Source organism: Eulemur rufifrons, chromosome 16, assembly GCF_041146395.1.
Source record: "Eulemur rufifrons isolate Redbay chromosome 16, OSU_ERuf_1, whole genome shotgun sequence".
Classification (NCBI taxonomy): Eukaryota; Metazoa; Chordata; class Mammalia; order Primates; family Lemuridae; genus Eulemur; species Eulemur rufifrons.
Genome location: NC_090998.1, coordinates 43,280,653 through 43,301,601, shown reverse-complemented (window position 1 = coordinate 43,301,601; position 20,949 = coordinate 43,280,653). Strand labels below are relative to the sequence as shown.

Here is a 20,949-nt window from a genome sequence, read left to right as displayed (position 1 = left end):
TGCTGGTGGGACTGTAAACTAGTGCAGCCCTTGTGGAAAGCAATGTGGAGATACCTTAAACAGATTCAAGTAGACCTACCATTCGATCCAGCAATCCCATTATTGGGCATCTACCCAGAAGAAGAAAAGTCATTCTATAAAAAAGACACCTGCACCCGAATGTTTATAGCAGCACAATTCACAATCGCAAAGATGTGGAAACAACCCAAATGCCCATCAATTTATGAATGGATTAGCAAAATGTGGTATATGTATACCATGGATTATTACTCAGCTATTAGAAATAATGGCGATATGGCATCTCTTTGGTTCTCCTGGAGAGAGCTGGAACCCATTCTATTAAGTGAAGTATCCCAAGAATGGAAAAAGAAGCACCACATGTACTCACCAGCAAACTGGTTTCCCTGAGTGCACATTTGGGATTAACACCAATTGGGTATCGGACAGAGGTCGGGGCTGGGTGGAAGGGATGGGTGTATACCTACTTGATGAGTGCGATGCGCACTGCCTGGGGAATGGACACGCTTGAAGTTCTGACTGGGGGGGATGGGGTGGGGGGAGGGGATGGATGCACACCTACATGATGAATGTGATGTGCACTGTCTAGGGAATGGACACAATTGAAGCTCAGACTCGGGGGGATGGGAAGGCATGGGCAATGTATATAGCCTGATCTTTTGTACCCCCATAATGAGCTGAAAAACAAACAAAAAATAAAAATAAAAATAAATCAAAAGTAATGAATAAAACATTCAAGAAATATGCGATTATGTAAAATGCCCCAACATAAGAATTATAGGTATTCCTGAGGGAGAAGAAGGAATAGCAAAAAGCATGAAAAACCTATTTGAGGGAATAAGGAAGGAAAACCTTCTGAGTCTTGCTAGAGATCTAGACATCCAGATATAAGTCAAACTCCTAAAAGATTCGTTGGAGGAACTGAAAGCAGAGCATTCAATCCTTTGGATTCATGGGAACACACACACATTTTGCCTAAGTACTCTAGAGACTTATTAATGTGTTATGTAGAATGTGGCAAGATTTGGGGATAAAATAATAATTTTATTCAGTATATATATTTAGTGTATATCTATATATTTCTTCAGTAAATCTATGTATTTTATTCTGTGTGTATATATGTATACTGAAAAAAATTGCTTTGTTTTGAAGCTTTTATTTCCTACAAAATTTAACCTTTAATGATTTTGGTCAGGTATAAAATTATTTGGATACATGCTCTGTTTCAAAGTAGTCCAAATTTTGAAAAAGAGATTTATGGATTATTTTTTTAGCTAATGATAGACAGAAAGGAACTTATTTCCTACTCAATTACAGCTAATGAACTTTCATTAAATATTTGAAGTGTATTTGCTATGTCTAATGAAATATACATATGTATGTATGCAGGTATCTATCAATCTGTCAATCCATCATCCACCACTCTATATAGAGAGATGATATGGGATTCAGAAATATGAATATCTATTTAGATTTATACCTGAAAAGGTGTATACTGATAATGGCATATATTTCTTTACTAATTTAATTAGTTAATTTAACTAATTTAATTAGGTTAATTCCGGGAACATACTCAATTCAATAATAATCAAACATATTTCTTGTTTTTCAAATAAATGCATTTACCTTTTTGTTAGATGGCATCTTTTCACATATTTCCTAGAACATCTATAACATAGAGAAAGAAATTTCCATAAAAATAGATGAAAATTATAAAACCATAATTTCTTTGTATGGCACATGAAATACCAATATTTATAAGCCATTCCAACATGTATGGGTATCACTTTATTTCCTGAATAAAATGAATACATAATTTTAATTTTAAAAACATTATTGAAGAGTTTGTGATTTAAAAAAGTATTCAAAAGAGGGGAGTCAGAATGACACAAGAACAGTGTTTTAAATGGAACGTGACATATATAAACAAATAGGAATGCAAAATATGAGAAAAAAGAGATGAACAAGGAGGTAGAGAGGCCAGTTTGATTAGAAGAAGCTGTTTAAAACTCATATTTATGTTTTAAATTGGCCCTTAGTGTGCCCCTAATCCATCACAGTGCATCATTTTATGTACTTGTGAAAAAATCCAGTCTTCCCTGCCATGTTGATGATGGCTTGCTTGACTTGCTGATTCCTTAGGCTGTAAATAAAGGGGTTCAGCATGGGAGCTATTGAGGTGTTTAGCACAGCCACTGCCTTGCTCAAAGATACTCTATCCTTTGCTGAGGATTTAATGTACATAAAAATGCAGCTGCCATAAGAGATGGAGATGACAATCATGTGGGAAGAACATGTAGAAAAGGCCTTTGTCCTCTGACTGGTGGAAGGAATTCTCAAAATCGTTCTCACGATGTGCGTGTAGGACAGAAATATTAATGCCAAAGTGAACATTAGAGTAAACACAGCACAGGAAAACCCCATTATCTCCAAGAATTTTGTATCTGAACAGGAAAGCTGCAGCAGGGGAAAATAATCACAGGTAAAATGGTCAATAATATTAGAGCCACAGTAATCAAGCTTTAAGAGCAACATGAGTGCTGGGAATATGATTAAGAATGAAACCAGCCAAGAAGCAAAGACGAGCAGTGTGCAGACGCTTCGATTCATGATGACCCTGTAATGCAGGGGCTTACAGATGGCAACATAGCGGTCGTAAGACATGGCAGCCAGAAGGTAAAATTCAGTGACGCCCAAGAGAATGAGAAAAAATAACTGAGCTATGCAATTATTAAAGGAAATGGTTTTATCTCCTGAAATAATGGTACCCAGAAACTTGGGTATACTGACAGTAGTGAAGGAAACTTCTAATAAGGAGAAATTCCTGAGGAAGAAATACATGGGGGTCTGGAGGTGAGAATCCAGCAGGGTGAGAGTGATGATGGTCAGATTCCCAGTGATGCTGAGCAAGTAGGTGATGAGCAGAAAGACAAAGATCACAGCCTGCAGCTTTGGGTCATCTGACAATCCCAGGAGAATAAACTCTGCTATTTCTGTGTGGTTTCTCATTCTTCAGTTGCTTATTTGTTTTCACCTGCCAGACCTATAGGAGAAAGCAAAAAGAACAAACTTGAAGAGTTGTGGATTAACAAATATCCAAGTATGGGGCTAGAATTTGGCTGAAATAGTGTGTCACATTCATCTTAAGGGAAAGTTAACAGCTCTTCAGGGATAATTACAGTGATCCTTTAATTTCCTCTCTTTTACAGGCAAAAAATTCTTTGGTTAAGTCAGGTTAAAAAAAAGTTCAGTATCACACACCTTGAAGTGGTAGGGCGGTGATTTCTCATCAGAATTTTCTGACTCCAAATCCTCCCTGTTACTTTTCAGAGACTTGTCTACAAGGTCCTTTCCTAATGAGAACCACATTTGTGTCATTGTACCAACCACTGTATAAATTTCCCCTTTATATAAAAACCTAATTCTCAAAAATGGGAAAGATACTTGATTTTTTTTACAGTGACTATTTCATCCTTAGCTATATCAATTTGTGCTACACTTGACTTTTTCAACTGCTACTACTACTTCATTCGAAGGCAGCAATACTGAAGCCATTGCTATGAGCAACCTCAGATGTTAGGGATAGAAGAGAGAAAGTAGAGAACAATGTAAGCTAGAAGGACTTAAAACTGAAGTTTATTGCATGTGAATTACTTGCAATATTTGGTGATCTTTCAGCCTACCTATGTATCATTTTTATGACCTTTATTCTTATACAATCTATTTTGCTATCTGGTTAAAACAATAAATATTATTAGTAGTGTTTGAGAAAAATGCCCCCAATTAAAGAGATAGATAAATGCTCACCAAGAAAGCTTGTTTAATAGTTTAATTTATTTATTTGTACTTTTAAATGGTAAGTTTTATTTTTCCAAATAAAGTTTAAGTGATATTGGCATAGATATTTCTATAGGAAAGAGTGAGCATATCTACTTTTGAATCCAGTCCACTTACTAGGCATGAAAATTATTTAACATATCTGTGCCTCAGTATCCTCATCTATAAATGCATGCTTTCTTCCTCTGTATACAAGTCTATATTATAAGGTTGCTGTGAGCATTAAAAATGTTACTATTTGTGAAGCATTTAGAAAAATCCTTGATATTTAATGAAGGCCATATGAAGATTTGTTCTATGGAGAAAATGTTCCCTAACGCCTAATCTGAAAATCTTTAGATTAGAATGGTGTCCTACATAAAAGGCTATGTCTTAGATAAATAGTAATAAATATATTTTGCACCAGGAGAATCACATAAGAACAACAATAACAACACAAAAATAGGGAAGAAGTCACTGGGTTGTACAGTACCTGTCGGGCATTCTAGGTGAGTGAATCTTACCTTTGTCTTTCTTCCTTGTGTTCATAGTGCTGACCTCTCCCACTATGATGTATCTACTGCTTCCACCTCATCAGCACCCCCAAACACACACACACACACACACACACACACACACACCCTAGTACTGTGATAGGACACTGTAATAACATTCTAAATCACCTACTTTCTTATTTTCAGAGGACTGTGTTTGGGACCCATTGTATGAATTCCATAAGAACCTTATACTCGTTCTTCCCAACTCGTCCCCCTTGTACTGTACTGAAATCTCCTGTGAACTCCTCCATTACTCTGTGCATTTTTGAGGGTTAGAACAGGATCATATCTTGTAAGCTACTTCAATATAATCCCGTGCTTAGTACTATTATAGTAGGTTTAAAAGGAACACTCATTTAATTGATTAATTGTTAGTCAATTTATGTTGAGTTTGTCATGTTGCCATCAGTTAAAGTTGTATATTTCCTGCTAATATTCTAGACTAGATATTACTTAGGTTTTTACCTTTGTTTTACAAGATATTTTATCCTGCATTACATGTTTTACGAAATGTGTTTACACAAGTGGCTCAAATTCCTTGTATAGAGTAAATTTAAAACAAAGGCTAATGCCTTTTGTGACAACATGGATGGAACTGGATACCATTCTCTAAGTGAAGTATCACAACAATAGAAAAACAAACATCACATGTACTCACTATTAAATTGGAACTAATTGATCAACATGCACGTGCACGTATAGTAGTAAAACTCAATGGAAACCAAGCAGGTGGGAGGGCAGAGAAAGGGACAGGTAAATTCATACCTAATGGGTACAGTGCACGCCATCTTGGTGATGGGCACACATACAATGTTGACTCAAACTGCACAAAAGCAAATCAATTAACCAAACTTTTGTACCCCTGTAATATTCTGAAATTAAAAAAACACAAAGCATATGTAAAGGAAACCACATTTTATTTATAAATAAAAGTAGAAAAAACTTCATAAAATATTATTTCTAAATTACTTCCCTTAAATTTCTTTACAGTTCATCCTTTCAATTCACTTCACCCCTTCTCCATTAACATCACTCTTACTACATCAGGGTTTATTTTTCATTAAAAGCACAAGTTTTTGTAACACCTTGAAGTCACAAGATACATTTTCATCATATAGATAAGATTTGGTTTCAATCTCAATATGAAATTTCTGCAATAACTTACTGATATTGGAGATTCAGGTTTTTAAAAATATGTATTATATTCTTTCTTTCTTTCTTTCTTTGTTTTTTTGAGACAGAGTCTCACTCTGGCGCCTGGGGCTAGAGTGTCCTGGCGTTAGCCTAGCTCACAGCAACCTCAAACTCCTGGGGTCAAGCAATTCTCTTGCCTCAGCATCCCAAGTAGTTGGGACTACAAGCGTGTGCCACCGCACCTGGCCATATTATATTATTTCTGTTCTATAGTGAACAATGTACCAGTGCTCTGTATAACTAACCTTATTTCACTGTTTTTGCATATCTGTTTTTCTCTCAAATTTCCTGTTAGTTTTAACACTTTTCTGAGTGACTCACTCTTTTTGCTCCTGATTGCAGCTCTGATGGAATGTGGAAAGAGCTGTGAGGAAAGGTATAACTAGGTATTGGAGGGGTTCGTGAGAGTATCCCCAAAATGAACACTTCTATAGCCTATATTCAAAATCCAAGAAACTTTAGCAGTAGGTCATCCAATATCAAGAATTGGGGGTGATAAATAGTATACTTTTATATAAAAATGTTTATGAAAATCCATTGGATTGTATCTATATATCAATGTAAAAATAAACTTGGTAAAATTTATCAGCATATATAGTCCTATGAGAGAATTAAACTTCAATATTTAACACAGTGTACATGCTTTCTAGAGCCTCAAAGGATGCCAAGGATATATTGATATCAAGAACCAAGAATATTTCCAAGCATTTAATTCATCATCTCACATTTTGATTTTTGAATACAGATCCATATTTTCTCCCAGAACAACATTGCTTAGGTTATTAAGCTTTCATTTCCTTCCACTTATTTCATCCAAATTACTTCTTACTTGCTTTCTAAGGATTCTTGGGACATATTCTTTGAGGCATTCAAAATGAAAATTAACAGTGATATTTAATATTTGTTAATTAAGATGGCCATGAAACATCTTCAGGGCTTTCATTCTAAAACATTTCCATATGCTGTCCTTCCCAAATCTCTATCATCAATAAATATTAACAATGACCTTCTAAATAAACTACATAAAATATTGACAATTTCTTGATGCCTACGTGTGAAAGGGACATTATATTAAAGGGTTTGTTAAGTATGGAGAATCTAGGTACAGTGCTTTGAGAGCCTGAGATAGAGACTTTAACTGGTTACAGTTTATTTCTAGGGTGTGTGTGTGTATGTGTGTCTGTGTGTGTGTACGTGTGCACACACGCACCTGTGCTTTGTATTTAATGATTTCTTTTTATGTTTCAGTGTGTTGAAATGTCCATTAGTAATGCAGTTGCTTTGAAGGTCTAGTTTTTTTTTCAATTCTTTCTATGTTTACTCAATTCTTTCTTCTTCAGTTAAACCTTATTAGAGGTCATTAGAAAAATTTCACAGATCATATTTTTAAAAAGTGTGTTTTGTTCATCACATTAGCCTTTTTAAAATTTTTTATGAATTTGAAGACATTGAGAGTTTAAGTTAATACATCAGAGAAAATAAAAATTATTTAGTTGAGTGTTATGAGCACTATGTAGCTCAGCTTCATAATCACACTAAAATACACTTCTGGCTCTGCTCAATCTAGTAGACCTTGGGGCGTGACACAAGGATTCCTTTGAGACCTTCTGCTGGCCTCAGTAAACAAAGACTCCCCAGGAGAACCATTGAATTGTTGGAATAATTTTTGTTTGTTTGTTTTAAAATTGTTTTGACCATTTTTGTAATGATTTTTGATGACTCTTTCCCTGGAGAAATATGAATAATTAATATTTCTTAATTTCAATAATAATGGGAAGTTTCAATTCTCAGCATTCTTACCCGGATGTATAGAAACAAATTAAGGGAATAGAGAAATCACCAAATCACACTTAATAAATATTTCATAACACTGTCTAATTCACCAATGTTTTAGTTCTTTCTTTATGTCTTCCAATAAGACTTAAAAATTTTTCCATATCTATCTTATATTATTTTGTTAGGTTTATTTCATATAGTTTTATTTTTATTGTTAATGTAATTTTTTACAAATAAATTTTATAACTGGGTCTTTTTGATTAAAAAAAGAGACTATTTTGTATTGTTTTTTAAATTGTACAATGTTTCTGAACTCTCTTTTTATTTCTAAATACTTGTTTATAAATTCTCTTGGTTTATTTAAATGTGAAAATCATAAAATATGAGAATGATGATTTTATTTTTTTATTTTCAATTATTAAACTTTTGATTATGCTTTGGCTAGAACCTCCTTCACTGAGTTGGAAAGAAGTAGCAAAAGTGGGCATCCTTGTTTTGTTATTAATTGCAAATGAATGTCTCTAATGTTTTCCCATATATCATGATTGTTATAAGTTTTGGTAGATATCATTTACTGGGTCAAAATATTTCCTTCAAGTTTAAGTTTGGTTTGTAAGTTTTTATTGTGAATGAAGATTGACTTCTATAAACACTTTTTCAATTTGTATTAAAAAAATAAATAAATAAAAATAAATAAATAAATATTTCATAAATAGTAACACTCATGGTGAATATCTACTCATAATATCATGTTTTCAGTTCATTAATTATCCATTTACAATTTAAACAAGGAAGAAATAGAAAAGAAATAATAAAATTATGCTATCAGAATACTATTTCTTATTTATGACACTATACGGTCAATTTATTATCATAAAAAGGATACAGAATTTGCCATTAGAAAGACATGAATAAAAAATAAAAATGGTCCATGTAATGGATTTATGAGTTTAGATGTGTTGCATAATCTCTTTAAGCTTCAACTTTCTGTGTTTAAAATGAAATCTAAATTTTAAGAGTGTTTTTGGGAATTGATGTAAAGTAAATATGTTTTTAATAAACCATGTGGCACTTAATAGGCTCTAAGAATAGCTGTATTATTTATTTTATTTTTTTTCAGTGGGAATTAATTCCCAACTCTGGGAAGGATATTCATAGTAGTTGTGATTTATTAAAACACTATCTATTCTAATGACAAGTGATTTTCATATTTCATTTCATTTAGCCTTTATAACATACTTATGAAACTTTCATCCTTACACTGAAATGAAAAACTGAGATTCAGAGAGATTATGCAACTTAATATACATAGCTAGGAAATGTAAAATACAATCTCAGACTAAAAATCAAAGGCTCTTCTCTTCGACATGGCCTATATTCAATCATACATAATAAGTGCGATGTGCACTGTCTGGGGAATGGACATGCTTGAAGCTCTTACTTGGGGAATGGGGGGACAAGGGCAATATATTAACCTAAACTTTTGTACCCCCATAATAAGCTGAAATAATAAAAAAAATAAAGAAACTCCACAGAGACACAGAGATAGTAATTTCCTGCTCTTAATAGGGAATGAATAAATCGATATAGTAAATCACTAATCTTTTTAATATATTTTTAATATGTTAAGTTTCAAAGTATAACCCCAGTATATCCTATTTAATTTGATTAAAAGCTGAGCTGTGAGTAATGAAACAATGCGAAGATTTGCAAGACTTCCATTACCTTCTATGTGTCTAACTTACCTCTGACTTTCATATAGTTTCAATAATACTCAGAATGACTGGAAATTTAAAAAGTTTAGCAAATGTCATTGTTGTAATCCAGGGAAACCAACACTTCTGAAAACATTATTTCTGTTTCCTGTTGAACAAGTTTGCTTCCTGTTGTCAATGTTTTTGTCTTAATTTTCTCATTCTATCCACAGTTTCTATATTCCTCTGACTAGAAAGTGGGAAAGGAGCAAAAATGTAAAGTAGGACAAAAATATCATAAGGTATTTTATGACTGTCTGGCATGGTTTCTACATAGATTTGAAGTAGCACAAGCTACTTAATGTTTTATCTGTTCTGTCTGCCTCTGGCTCAAGGGGACTAATTCAGTGAATCAAAATTGCCAGAATAAGAATGTACACAAAACACTAAGGAATATAAAATGTAATACACATTAGTATCTAAATTGAAAAAGGCAGCTTGGGAGACAGTGTCCACTGAGACAGAAAAGAAAGTAACAACATACAATAAAACTAAGTGTGAAGGTTTTTTCCATTGACATCATTTTTTCAGGTAGAAATAATAACCAAATATCTTAATTCTTAATGCAGATCACTAATAATATGATATTTTAAAAACTGGCTATCTACTACATTGTACTAAATACAGCGATTTTTTCCTTTATTTTTAATCTGCCTTCTAATAAATTTTACTACCATAAAACTGATAACTACATATATTATTATATGTTATATACATATGTGTGTGTGTATATATATATTTCCTACTCATTCTCTTTTTCACCAGCAATGGCAGTTGAAGATTTCTTGTTCTGATTGATTAGTGTTATAATTTATATGCCTAATATAATATTAGGAGTCAGTACCTTCCCTGACTAGGCTATACTAGTATAATCATGCCAAATGAGGTAATGTCACTGAAGAAAAGCCTGTAAAACTGTGCAGGTCTTTAGTAAAAGCTATACAAAATTTGAAGGTCCTCACAGAGTTTTCCGATTGTATAAAAATAGAGCAAGAACTAGTGTTTTGTTTTGTTTTTTTAATTTAGGCTATAATACTGGCTACTATAGCTCAATGACCTTAGGCAAGTTACCAATATTTCTCAGCATCAATTTACACATCTATAAAAAAGAGATAACCACATCTATGTTGCCATATAGCTATAAAGATTAAATAACATACAGTAACAACCATATGTATTCCAGCATATGGCACAGAACAAGTGCACGCTATAGAAGGGCTAGTATTTAGGAAATTCCTTTTAGATTTTCAGGTTACAAAAGAATACTGATGACTGTCTACATATTTATCTTTTTTATTTCTAAAAATGAATAGGGATAAATAAGGAGAACACATAAAACTAGACATAGCACATGCCTTCGGCATAACTAGGAAATACAGAATATTATGAACTTCAATGACTTGTAAGTAGGAAAATAAATACCCAAGTCCATTAGATGAGTGGGAAGAATCAGACAGATATGGCAAGAATATGTTTGTTGTAGATATTTATTTCTTATATTGTAGAACTTTTAAAAAGAAACTGCTATATAGGCAACACAGAAGAGAAATTTTAAGATTAAGTATATGGAAATTGTTTACTCTTTTAAACAATTATGATGTAAATCATTCTTATTATTCAGGATAACCAGCAAAGTGGTTTATGTTCTAGAACCAATGGTTTTCCATTCAAAATTATAAGTCAATCATTACATTGAACCTACAGATGGTTTTAAAGGAAGACTAGTCACTTTCAGGTTACAAAGAAAGCTGAAGCAAATGAGCTCAGTACTGCAGGTAACTGTGAGAGGGAAGTGTAGCATAGTGGAGGAGGTAAAATTTCATTTTTCCTTTCTTAAACCTTCACAGTGACATTCATTCATGTGAATATATATTTTCATTTGTTTCTATGAAACACTATTTTGTGAACCAAGGCTTTGAAAGCTTCTTTTACTTGCTGGTTTCTCAGGGTGTAAATAAAAGGGTTCAACATGGGGGCTATTGAAGTATTGAGAACAGCTACACCTTTGGTCAATGATGCTCTTTCTTTTGCTGAAGGCTTGACATATATGAATATGCAGCTTCCATAAGAGATGGAGATGACAATCATGTGAGAGGAGCAAGTGGAGAAAGCCTTTTTCCTTTGACTGGCAGATGGAATTCTCAGAATGGTGCAGATGATGCATATGTAGGACAGAACCACTAACGCTAATGTGAACAGTAGAGTAACAATAGCAAAGTAAAAGCCAATCATCTCTAAAAGCCACGTGTCTGAGCATGAGAGTTGTAACATGGGGAAATAGTCACAAGAGAAGTGATCGATGACATTGGAAGCACAAAAATCTAACGTGAGGATAAGCATGAGTGGTGGAAAAACGGTCAGAAATCCTCCCAGCCATGAACTAAAGATGAGCAACGTGCAAATTTTCTTGTTCATGATGGTGTTGTAAAGAAGAGGCTTGCAGATGGCAACATAGCGGTCATAAGACATGGCAGTCAGAAGAAAAAATTCAGACACACCCATGGAGATAAAGAAAAACAATTGAGCTAAACAGCTGTTATAGGAAATGGTCTTGACTTTAGTAATGAGCGTCCCCAAAAATCTGGGGATGGAAACACTGGTGAATGTAATTTCTAAGAAGGAGAAATTCCGGAGGAAGTAATACATAGGGGTCTTTAGATGAGAGTCTGTTAAGGTAAGGATGATGATGGTTAGGTTTCCAGCAACACTTAATATATAAGTTATAAATAAAAATATAAAAATTACAACCTGAAGCTCTGGGCGATCTGATATGCCCAGGAGTACAAATTCTGTGATCATCGTGTGGTTCCTCATAATTTTTTTTTCTTTCAACAAAATCTATTGGTGAAAAATAAGAAAAAAGAATAAGTGAAATGTGAAGGAACTGAAATTTTAAATGTTGCTATTAACAGTTCGAATGCAATAGAGCAATGAATCTTTATCCTTGTAAGAATTTCTGTAATATCTACTCATTCCCATTAAAGAAGAAGAATTGAACACATCCTCTATTGAAAGGAAACACGTATTCATAGATCTATGGTAAAAGTCTCCTCATCAGTTATTTTACATAAAGCCTCTACACATAATCAAATTTTCTATATGTGCTTGTATTTATGAATTATAGATCTCTGCAACAATATTTTTGAATTATGTCTGTAGTTTAGATATTCAGACATTGTTTTTCAGCACACGAAAAACTGCGCTTTTAGGACTGAAATATCTAATTTTTAGTTTGAATTCCGATGTCATTTGCAAACTTACATATTTTATTGGTGGAAGTTGATGACCTAATCACAATTCCTGAGATTACTAGTAACTATGGTTATTTTTATTCTTAATATATGTTCTTTTAAATATGACTGACAGAAATAAATATGTCTGAAATCACAGAATATAGTAGTAGAGTTTCTGTGACTGTAAACAAGAATAGAATTCTTAATTTATAGAAAAAGGAGAAGCCAGAGAAATTAATTAATATATAGGTAAAGTTCAATAATATAATTCTACAACATACTAATCATTCATCATTTTTATGTTTGTTATTTAAATTAAAAATTGACTTTATTTTTAACTAAATTCATTTAGTCATTTTTCTCTTAAAAATACCTGAGGACAAGAAGGAGGTCATGGGGAGTTTTTTGATACCAAAATACTACATTGACTCCTTTCTCAAAGACTAAATAATTAGAATAAATAAAAATTTTCTTTAGGGTTTACTTTATAGAAACCACAACTCTTTAAAATGTAATCTATGTGACTTTTATCTGTCTTCTTCTCTCTTTATCCTTAGCAAACAGCATTATAAGTTTTCAGTATTTGATGTATTACTTTCTTTCAATAGCATGAACTGGGCACTCAGGAGGTGATAAGGATCAGAGCAGTTATTGTACATTTTTTCTCCTTTTTATTTTATTTTTCTGACAATCAGCATTCTCTTCCTTTAGGAATATACACAGTTTTTGTCATTAACATATCAGCAAAACTGGCAGAAAGAACAAAAGGCAGAGATTGTTACTATGGTTTCAACAATGGCTGAAATAAATTAAAATGTAAAATTAATAATAATAAATATGTTAGTGATAATTTGGGGATCCCTGCAGTTTGGCTGGGAGAAAGACAAAAATTTATCCATTTGTCAATTTATTGACAAATATTGAACATACATTCTGATATGTCTAATGATACCAATCAGAAATATATTCATAGATTTAATCATTGATTTACTTAAAATATGAAATTTAGTGCATTTGTAACAGGCTTCAGGAGACTTTTTTTGTCATTTAGTTTACCCTTGCCTCTATTACATGAAAGCCTCTCATATTGAGAATATTGGTTGAATTGCATGTAAGATTTTTAACAGCCTCTATTTTCACTAATGTGAAAAATCAATTCCTCTTTTATATTTTCATATAAACATAAACATTGCTCTGTCCTGAACTCCAAGAAGCTACTGTTATAATCCTCAGAGTTGTTTTTAGTTAATTTCTAGGGAATACCTATTTAAGAAATAGGAATATAAAACATTTCAAAGCTCTCTGGATAAGATAAAGATTGAACACTACACAGAGATAACACAAATTACCTTCTCTGGTCACCATATAAATTCCTGAGAAACTAAAGTGAAGAAAGGAAGGATGCAAAGAGAGATCAGTTCAAGACATGTAGTGATGTCACAGCATACCTTTCTGGAAAGCCAAACAATAGAGCAAGATAAATGCAAAGTGTACCAATGAGCTTACACAGTCAACCTGGATTTCCTTTGGCTGTACTTAATTTTCTTAATATGCACATGGCACTCAGTCTACACTCAGGAGATAATTTATTATCAATTCCTTTGGGGTTGGTTAAATCCAGGGCTGAACTACTCCACAGTGGCCCTTTCTTTAAGGGTAGTACCAGTGTTTTTTTTATTTGTACATCTCCACCAGCACAGGCCAGAATGAATAAGTAAAGAAAACATTTTAATGGCTTCAAAAATCAGAAAAGTACTTGAAAATTCAGCTTTTCATTCTTTAATTTTAAAATTAATATATGCTTAAGGTTATGAGAATCAAGTGTCACAATATATATAGTGACATATGGAATGGCCCTATGTTTCCAACCCATCTCCATTTTCTCTCAAATCTTCAAATATACCAGTATTAAATATTTATAATGTATTCTACCACATATTGTTTCTACATATTCACCCACAAACACAGTCACATTGACACACTGAAAGAGAAGTTTTTTTTTTGTACAGCAATGCAATTTTACTACACAAAATATTCTGCAAATATTTTTTTTTCCCTTAGTTAACAACACATAATCGATATCATTCCTTGTCAAACTATCCAAACAGAAATCATGCTCTTGTAACAATTGCATAGAATATCGGGGGGACTTATACATACCTTAAGAATTTCATTATAGATTAGGTCTTATGGAATTATGTTGTTCATTTTCACATCATTAGTTACAATGCTATAGTGCATTCTTTTCGTTCATTTGCATATGCACAAGTATTGGTATGAAATATATGTAAGCAGTACATTTTGATAGATACTTCAATATTTCTTCCCTAAAAAATGAACTCTTTGTTGTTGTTTCAAATATTGTTCATTCTATCTAACTATATTTTTGCACCCATTAACTGTCCCCACTTCATAATAAATAAAATAATTAAATTAAATTTAAAACATTTTTAAAAAGAATGAACCCTTTTCATTGCATCCTAACCAACACTGGGTATTATAAATTACTTAAAAGTTTTACAAACAGAGATATAAAAATTATATCATGATTCATTTAATAATGAAAACCAGATAGGAGTGTCTGGGGTTTGAGGTTAAAGAAGTCTAATTTCTTTCAAACTTGCAAAATTTATTTAACCTTTATAATCATCAGTTTCTCTACTCATAAATAGTGCTAACTTATAAAATAGTGTAAATATTGAATGAGATAATGTGTAAAAGTACTTAGCAGAGTAGTTCAGGTATAATAAATGCTTAGTTTATAAATGTTACATATTTTTTAAATTTCATATTTACCAAAGAATAGAAAAATTGAACTTTTTAAATATTTGATATTCTTGTTGACAAATTAATTACCTGTCTATAAGCTTTGTTTACTTTCCATTGGATTTACTGTTTTATTTATTCGTAGGAGATAGGAATATAAACCTTTGGTGTTTCTTACCTGTTGCAACATGTTTTTCAGAAGCTATCTTTATTTTTTAACTCTTTTATGAGGTGCCTTAACACTGAAAGGTTGGACAGCTTATCATGAGTCCTTGGTAGCCTCTTTTTCTTAGGACATCCTTTCCCACTATCTCAGATTTACATAAATATGCTTTTGCCTTTTGCATTTACATCTTTAGTCCATCCAGAATATATTCTTATGTGAGATATAGGTTTCTTTTTGTTGCTTTTGTTGCTTATGTGAGATATAGGTTTCTTTTTGTTGGATAGCCAACTTCCTCAACACCGTTAGGCTAGAGACAATTTGAGAGTGGAGAGTGAGTTACTAAGAGCACCAATGCTGTGGTATCCTGTGTTAATACCATTTCTAGCCCAGAGTTCTCACTAATAAGATCTACATGAAGTCCTTTGGCTGGGAATAAAACTGAATCTATTGAAATATAACCTTGATTTGAGATACTCCTCACTTTTTAGTTTTCTGAGACCTCAACATAAAGTATATAATTTTAACAGGGCCAAGATCCTGTAAGATTTGACTCCCTCTTACTATTTCACAGTCACTTTATACCATCTACTCTCACCTCTCACTTTCTCTATTTCAAGGCACCTGTAGTTTTTATTTGTTTTGATAAACTGACACTTTCTCTTCTCCTTCAGGACATTCACATATGTTCTTCTGGCTGCTGGAAGTACTTCCTCAATTCAGTTCTACTCATCCATTAATTCTACTTTAATTTTGCTCTCTTTATAGCAGTGTTCTTTGATTCTTTGATTTTTCTCAAATTCTCATGTTTCCATAATCCCTATGCTTTATCATTGTAATAGTAATCCTATTTTAATTGCTAAGCAGATGTCATCCTTGCTCAATTGTAAATTATACAGTGTAAGTTACCCATGTGAATATTTAAATTTAGACATGACTTAATTACAATTAAATAAGATTGAAATTCAGTTCTTCATTTTCACTAATTATAATGAAAGTTCTCAATAGTCAAATGTGGCTAGTGGCTAATGCATTGAACAGCATAGATTACAGGACATTTCCCTTAATGCAAAAAATTCTTTTAGACAGTTCTGGGGAAGCAGTTATTTCTCCTTTTATTACTCTTAGAGAATTAGCTAGGTACATGACATCTTTTGCAGACCCTAGCCCATGTGCAACCTTTGCTCTGACCACATCAAATTGTTCACCATTATAATTGCTAGTCATTCTCTCTTCTCTCTCTCTCTTTCATGCACGCACACACACACTCTTAAGGTTTCATCTAAATATCAGGTAATCTATGAAATCTTCCATGTTTTCAAAGCCAGAATTATCCATTCCAACCATCTATACTTTTAAGTGGGGCATTTAGACTGTTTGTAGTGAATCTTAATATTAATATGGTAGATACTGTTTCAGTCATTATGTTGACTGTCACCTAGTTGCTTTGTATTCTCCCTTATGTTACTGTTTTATAAGAATTGTGAGTTTTTGCTTTTGGGTGTTGTTACTCTGGTGAGTATCAACCTTTTTTTTTTTTTTTTTTTTTAAATATTTGGAGCTCTTTTCAGCATTTCTTATAGGGCATGTCTACTGGTGACAAATTCCCTTAATGTTTGCTTGACTGGGAAAGACTTTATTTCTCCTTTACTTATGAAACTTAGTTTTGTAGGATACAAAATTCTTGGCTGGCAGTTACCCTGTTGAAGAATACGAAAGATGAAACCCCAGTCCCTCTGGCATATAAGGTTTCCTCTGAGAAGTCTGCTCTTAGTCTGATGGGTTTTCCTATGTAAGTTACTTGATGCTTTTGTCTCACAGCTTATGGGATTGTCTCCTTCGTTTTGCCTTTGGCCAGACTGATGACTATACTCATGAACACTGTGATTAAGTCCTGGGAGTGTGGGAACCCCAGGCCCACAGACACATTTTTAGACCCCTTGAGTCTGAGCACTGACTGAGACCAGGAAAAGCATGCTGGTTCCTGGCTGGCTGGGTGAAACCAAGCCAGCTGCTGGGAGTTGCAGTTCAGTGGGGAGGGGGAGAAGAGGAAAAATGCGACTCTATGTAGAAGAAGGTAGGTGGCCAGCTCTGTGAAAAGGCTGGCAGGGATGGACTTCCTGGTCCAAAACCCCCTTGGTTCCCTCCAAGCCGACTGCCACGGCACCAAAACTCCAAGCTGGAGCACAGGAGATCACCTGAGTTTCTATGTCCCTCGCTGGACAGGCAGCCAGGCAGTAGCAGCTTCAGGTGGGGCTCAGAGCATTGTTTCTTAAAATATGCATTGATTCTATAAATTTCTCTTTAATCACTGCTTTAGGTTTATTCCCAATTTCTAATATGGCATATTTTTCTTTTCTTTTTTATTAATATTGATGTATTTAGGGGGTAGAAATGTTTGTTTTTGTTATGTGGATGAACTGTAGAGTGGAGAAGTCTAGGCTTTAGTGTATCTGTCACCTGAATAGTGTGCATTGTACTTGAGAGGTAATTTTTCATCTTGCACCCCTGTCCCACCTCCCCTTTCTGAGTCTCCAAAGTCCATTATGTCATTCTTTTTTTTTCCCCCCTCAAAGGTAATCACTATTGTTTTTTTTTTTTTTAATTTCATCTTATTGTTATGGGCGATACAGAATTGCAGGTTACATACGTTGCCCATGTACCGCCTTTCCCCCCAAGTCAGAGCTCCAGGTGTGTCTGTTCCCCAGATAGTGCGCGTTGCACCCATAATGTAGGTATATATCCCTCCCTTCCCCACCCCTCCTTACCGAGTCAGCACCTTCAAGCGTTACCATTCCCCAAACGGTGCGCAATGCACTTATTGTGTAGGCATACCCCCATCCCCTCCCCCACCCCCCACCTCAGTCTGGTATCCGATTGGTGTCGTTCCCAGATATGTATTTAGGTGATGATCAGGGAAACCAATTTTCTGGTGAGTACATGTGATGCTTGTTTTTCCATTCTTGGGATACTTCACTTAATATAGAGAGTTGGGTTCCAACTCTCTCCAAGAGAACCATAGAGATGTCGTATCTTCATTATTTCTTATAGCTGAGTAATATTCCATGGTATAAATATACCACAGCTTACTAATCCAATCATGTATTGATGGGCATTTGGGTTGTTTCCACATCTTTGCAATTGTGAATTGTGCTGCTATAAACATTCGGGTACATGTGTCTTTGTACAGAATGACCTTTTTTCCTTTGGGTATATGCCCAATAATGGGATTGCTGGATCGAATGGCAGGTCTACTTGAATCTGTTTAAGATACATCCATAATGCTTTCCACAGGGGTTGCACTAGTTTGCAGTCCCACCAGCAGTGTATGAGTGTTCCTGTCTCTCCACATCCATGCCAACATGTGTTGTTTTGGGTTTTTTTGATAAAGGCCATTCTCACTGGGGTTAAGTGATATCTCATTGTGGTTTTGATTTGCATTTCTCTGATGATTAGGGATGTTGAGCATTTTTTCATGTTTGTTAGCCATTCTTATATCTTCTTTTGAGAAGTTTCTATTCATGTCATTTGCCCACTTTTTGATAGGGTTGTTTGATTTTTTCTTGCTGATTTTCCTGAGTTCTGAATAGATTCTTTTTATCAGTCCTTTATCTGATGTGTAGTATGCAAAAATTTTTTCCCATTCTGTAGGTGGTCTGTTTATTCTCGTGACTGTTTCTTTGGCTGTGGAGAAGCTTTTTAATTTAATCATGTCTCATTCATTTATTTTTGTTGAGCTGTGATTGCCTTGGGGGTCTTCTTCATAAATTCTTTGCCTAGGCCAATGTCTGTAAGAGTCTTTCCTACATTTTCTTCTAGAATTCTGATTGTATCACGCCTAAGGTTTAAGTCTGTTATCCACCGTGATTTGATTTTTGTGAGAGGTGAAAGCTGTGGGTCCTGTTTCAGTCTTCTTATGTCATTCTTTATAATCATGCACACCTATTGCTTAGCTTCTAGTTATAAGTGAGTGTATAACACATGCAGTGTTTGGTTTTGTGTCCCTAAGTTACTTCACTTAGGATAATGGCCTTCAGTGCCAACCAAGTTGCTGTAAAACACACTATTTCATTACTTTTTATGACTGAATATCATCAGCTGATATATAGATACCACGATTTTCTTTATCCACTATCAGTTGATTGGCATACGTTGTCTCCATATCTTTGCAATTGTGAATTGTGCTGCAATAAACATCAAATGCAGGTGTCTTTTCATAAAATGACTTCTTTTCTTTTGGGTAAATCCCCAGTAGTGGGGTTGCTGGATTGAGTAGTATATCTACTTTTATTTTCATGTAATTGAAGATATTTTTATTTTTCCCTTGAGACTTCTCTTCTATGCATGGGTATTTATAAGTGTTTAATTTTCAAATATAGTTCAATTAATTCCTAAATATTAGTGAATTTTCTAATTTATTTGTATTATTGATTGCTAGTTTAATTTGATTATGGCCTGAGAATGCAAATTGCATGTTTCCTAGCCTTTAGATCTGTTCATTTTATGGACCACAATTTTATCTATCTTGGTGAATGTTTCATGTTCCCTTGAGAAGGATTAGTTAACTGACTACAGTAAGTGAGACATGAAGATAGAGAAAAGAAAAATAACATAGTGTTTATTATAAAAAATCTCAGTCTTGGAGAGCCTATAATGATATAAATATAATCACTCATCCCTGTGAACAGAGAATAGGATAGGTAATTCTGCTTTCTTTATATATAAAAAACTGAATATTAGAGTTTAAGCGAATGTTGTCAGGCAGAATCAGCACTTTAATCTGAGTTTATGAACTGAAAGTTCAGGGTTCTTTTTATTATAATCAAGCATTTTGGTGAAATTATAGGATATACATTGTTATTTGTATTGTTCAAAACAGGGTTATATTCATATGGAATTGTGTAGAATGATAATCCTAAATTTTCACTAAGTTCTAAATTTATTGTAATAAAAAGAGATGGGTGACATATTCATTTTATGATTTCAATTTCACTATCAAAATTTTAATATTTGATTATTCCATTATTTATTATTAGAAGTCATAAGCATTTAAGATAATTCACCTGTCTTTACAAAAAATAGCAAATGCTTTTCTTATTTTGGGCATTCACTTGTCCTGTTTTGCACAGGTGTCATTGACCAAGATACTTTATTTGTTTACATCTATGAAGAGTTCTAATTTTATTCAAAATATGACATGTAATGTTAAATAACTCTTCATAATCTGTAATTTCAAACTTATTTAATCCTCATTAAACATATAATAAACTTAACATCAGTATCCTATATATGCACATATAAAAGCACACATTCTTTTTATATAGAATCATATATTTCATGAATCAAACATATAACTTTCCCTTCACTTTGATTCCATTCTATTCTACTTTATGCTATTGTTAATGGTTGAGAATATTAGTTAATTTCAAATTTCACTAATATCTCAGAGTTACATTGCCAAAGAGTGTTAACTTCTATAACTCCCCATTTCATACTCATTTAAACACTGAAGCATGTGTTGCTGGTTATACATACACAGATAGAAACAAAGAATATTGGGAAAAAAGTCATAGTTGTACAGATGTAAGATATTTATACTAATTCAACTAATTAAATTAATTCCATTAATAATATCCATATATATTTCATTTAAATTATTGTCTGAGAACACT

At 33.3% G+C, this 20,949-nt stretch overlaps 2 protein-coding genes across 2 annotated transcripts; both read right to left on the bottom strand.

The window, feature by feature from the left end:
- Positions 1 to 2,082: 2,082 nt before the first annotated feature.
- On the bottom strand, positions 2,083 to 3,027 carry LOC138396966 (olfactory receptor 6C1). Its single transcript, XM_069490789.1, has one exon. The coding sequence runs from the start codon at positions 3,025 to 3,027 to the stop codon at positions 2,083 to 2,085; it is 945 nt and encodes a 314-aa protein (XP_069346890.1).
- A 7,963-nt stretch (positions 3,028 to 10,990) lies between these two features.
- On the bottom strand, positions 10,991 to 11,929 carry LOC138397034 (olfactory receptor 6C3-like). Its single transcript, XM_069490886.1, has one exon. The coding sequence runs from the start codon at positions 11,927 to 11,929 to the stop codon at positions 10,991 to 10,993; it is 939 nt and encodes a 312-aa protein (XP_069346987.1).
- Positions 11,930 to 20,949: the final 9,020 nt, after the last annotated feature.

Coding starts and splice junctions, on each gene's coding strand:
- LOC138397034 (XM_069490886.1), bottom strand. CDS start 11,929: ATGAGGAACCACACGATGATCACAGAATTTGTACTCCTGGGCATATCA.
- LOC138396966 (XM_069490789.1), bottom strand. CDS start 3,027: ATGAGAAACCACACAGAAATAGCAGAGTTTATTCTCCTGGGATTGTCA.